The sequence below is a fragment of the Branchiostoma belcheri genome, unplaced genomic scaffold (assembly GCF_001625305.1).
Source record: "Branchiostoma belcheri isolate BF01 breed outbred unplaced genomic scaffold, Haploidv18h27 scaffold205, whole genome shotgun sequence".
Classification (NCBI taxonomy): domain Eukaryota; kingdom Metazoa; phylum Chordata; class Leptocardii; order Amphioxiformes; family Branchiostomatidae; genus Branchiostoma; species Branchiostoma belcheri.
The window spans coordinates 42340-45344 of record NW_017803547.1 but is presented as its reverse complement, the minus strand read 5'-3'; the positions used below and the strand labels follow the sequence as shown (position 1 = coordinate 45344).

At 40.6% G+C, this 3005-nt stretch overlaps 2 protein-coding genes across 2 annotated transcripts in view; both read right to left on the bottom strand.

Moving 5' to 3' along the window:
* Positions 1-466: 466 nt before the first annotated feature.
* LOC109469496 (chondroadherin-like) lies at positions 467-2020 on the bottom strand. The gene is made up of 2 exons (XM_019768018.1): positions 1362-2020; positions 467-1307 (listed from the first exon to the last, which is right to left on the bottom strand). Exons 1-2 carry the CDS (start codon positions 2018-2020, stop codon positions 467-469), a joined length of 1500 nt encoding a protein of 499 aa, XP_019623577.1.
* A 365-nt stretch (positions 2021-2385) lies between these two features.
* LOC109469495 (leucine-rich repeat-containing protein 15-like) overlaps positions 2386-3005 on the bottom strand; it is a 3386-nt gene continuing 2766 nt past the window's right edge. The window contains exon 3 of the mRNA XM_019768016.1: positions 2386-2410. Coding sequence (XP_019623575.1) covers positions 2386-2410 — 25 coding nt within the window. The remainder of the gene's footprint in view (positions 2411-3005) is intronic.

Here is a 3005-nt window from a genome sequence, read left to right as displayed (position 1 = left end):
ACTGTCTGGAAAAAAATTATACTTTTACCCTTGCTTTTATGAGGTTTGACTTCATGTTTGAAGGTAGTGGATAATGAATTAAAGATCTTTATTATACGTTTGTGCTCTAACAAGCTAAGTACAGGTCATTGGTAAACAGGGAAAAGGATACAGCAATGACACTTAAACTATACATACTGTTATCTACCATTTACAGGTTCAACTTCTTCTCGCTTCTTGACGCAGTTAGAGATGTACAAGCATATAGAACTAATGATATATATATATTGGTTTGTCAAGTTTCATAAGAAATATATGATGATAAGAAATATGAATTTTTCTGATTCATTTAAATGTCCAAAGCTGGGGAACTTATCTATTATATAAGACTATAGGGAATCTCTCATTACTATATAATCAATAGCTACCTTAATGTGCTTAAGATTAAACAAAGCTACATGTACAAAAGAAGTACCCTTTAGAATGCTCACATGCCCAGGGGATGGTCCCATGGCACCCTTGCACCATGTCTACGGCCCATCATAGCCGGAGTACCAGCGTCTGGGCCTACAGAACGGTCCTTGCGACAACACTTGCACCAGATGGTCAGAACAATGGCAACAATCACAAGGGTCCCGGCTACTGCTGCGATCAGGTAGAGAATGAGAATGGGGAGGGAGAAAGTGGGAGACGTTTCAAAGTAAACCACATCTGTAGAGAAGTAGGCCAATGTGGACCCTGCAGAATTTGTTGCGATGCAGGCATACCGACCAGAATCTGCTGCAGTAACACCTGTTACAATTATTGTACCATTCTCCCACACAGTCACCCTTCCAGCTGACAATACTGTTGCATTAAATTCGAGTCCAGATGGGAGAATGAATGTGATCTCTGGCGTGGGGATTCCAGTAGCTTCACAAAATAAACGGACAGTCTGTCCATGTAACAGAAGATAATTTTCAACCCTTTCAAACCTCGTAATGTTTGGTTTTTGACAATCTATCATCAAATCCTCAGGGTTGATGCCTACCAGGTTTTGCCCACTGAAGTTGCCAGGATGGGAACAAGTGATCTGTTTGTCAAAAGAACTTGGTTCTATCATCTTCAACTTAAATTCAACCATCCTACAGTCACACTGCCAGGGGTTGTTGTCAATGTTAACAGTAGAGATGGATGAAAGTACATCATAGGCCACAGAGGGAAGAGTTGTCATTTGGTTATTGTGAAGGGTAAGACGAGAAATTGTTTGAATGTTTGACAAGTCTTCGAAGGGAAATGTTACGACTGTGTTGTCAGACAGTCTGAGGTCCCCTACATTTGGTGTTGGACTGAAACATCCAGCCTGAATATCACTGATATGATTATAGTCCAGGTACAGGTACTCCAACTTTCCCAACCCTGTGAACATATCAGATCTGAGGGTTGTTAACTTGTTGTAACTTAGTCGTAAAAATGTCAGTTGTGATGTCGGATTGAACGTTCCAGCCTGGATATCAGTAATGTCGTTGCCTTGAAACTGAAGTATCTCCAGGTTGCCTAACCCTGTGAACATGTCAGCTCTGAGGACTGTTAACTTGTTATTACTGAGGTTCAAGGATCTTAACTTTGGCGTCGACTCAAAGGTTCCAGCCTGAATATCATTAATGGGATTACTGGATATATAGAACTCCCTCAAGTTTTCTAGCCCCATAAACATGTCAGCTCGGAGGACCGTTATTTGGTTACCGTAAAGCCACATTATAGTCAGGCTTGACAAGTGAGAGAATGCCTGGCTGTTGATGGTAGAGATATCATTGTGAGCAAGATCTAACATCTCTAAGCTTGTATACTCTGAGAAGTCAGACTGACTTAAGGTTGTAATTCGGTTGATTACTAGATCCAAGAAAGTGATGGTTGTCGGCAGGTCCTGAGGAACACTGGTGAGGCCCCGGATGTGGCAGTGACAGACTGAAGCTGTGCAGCTGCAGACAGTTTCTGCAGTTCCCAACACCTTAAGGATGACCAGGAGGAACATCAGCACACCTGCTGGCTTTTTAAACATCATTATGCAGTTCCGGTCCTGGTGCAAAATAAATACCTTTGATCATGATACTATTACATACAAAACTGAAAAGCATTATATATGTTGTCTCTTACTTCATATTCTAAGACCAACACATGTATCAAAAATACCAGCCGAACAAACAAACAGCCAACCAACCAAAAAAGGGACTAAAAATAATTCCTTTCATGTGACTTTTCAATACATAAACACTTGCAGAGTTCACTCATACACTTTTAAAACAATTTTTAAACAGTTACACACTAAAAAGCCTTTAGAAAAGTCAATGTGTGCCACTGTTTGAAAAAAAAACAACTTACCCACGATGTTTATGTAGACTTTCCTGTCAAGACGGCTTTGACGATTTATGGCTGTTTGGCACTGTTGAGCCTGTTGCATAGAGACAAAGTTACTGGTTACATCATGGCAATGTGGCCAACAATCTAGTCTTTATTGCACAAAAAGTAACCATTCAGCTACCAAGTCTCTAATTGTTACAGGGTTAGACAGCAGGGAGAAGAGTTAACCATAGATTTACTTCATTCAAACAGCATGTTACAGATGTGACAATGCAACACCAATTTTGTTAAACGTTACCGTACAGCAAAATCGTTGTGCCTATAGTTGAGAATGGCTCTGTCTACACAATGTAGACCCCAAGGAAGCTTGCCCAAACCATGATAGACTACACCTAGCTATAGTTAGAGCTAAATATCTTACGAATCCAAAGTCTTGCAGTAATGTTACAAGTACCACACAAATCACAGCTCAGACCACCAGTAATAGCAAGGCAAGAAACTGGCATCACAACTCTCTACCTGATTGAGTGACCAAAACACGGTATTGAGAAGAAACTAGCCAGAACCTTTAGCACGAAGGGAAATAATCACAGATACATACACCTTAAAGATTGATGATCATTAAAGACTTACCAAGAGACGGCATCTGGAAGACACACGGGAGTTGTTCTTGACACGATCACCTG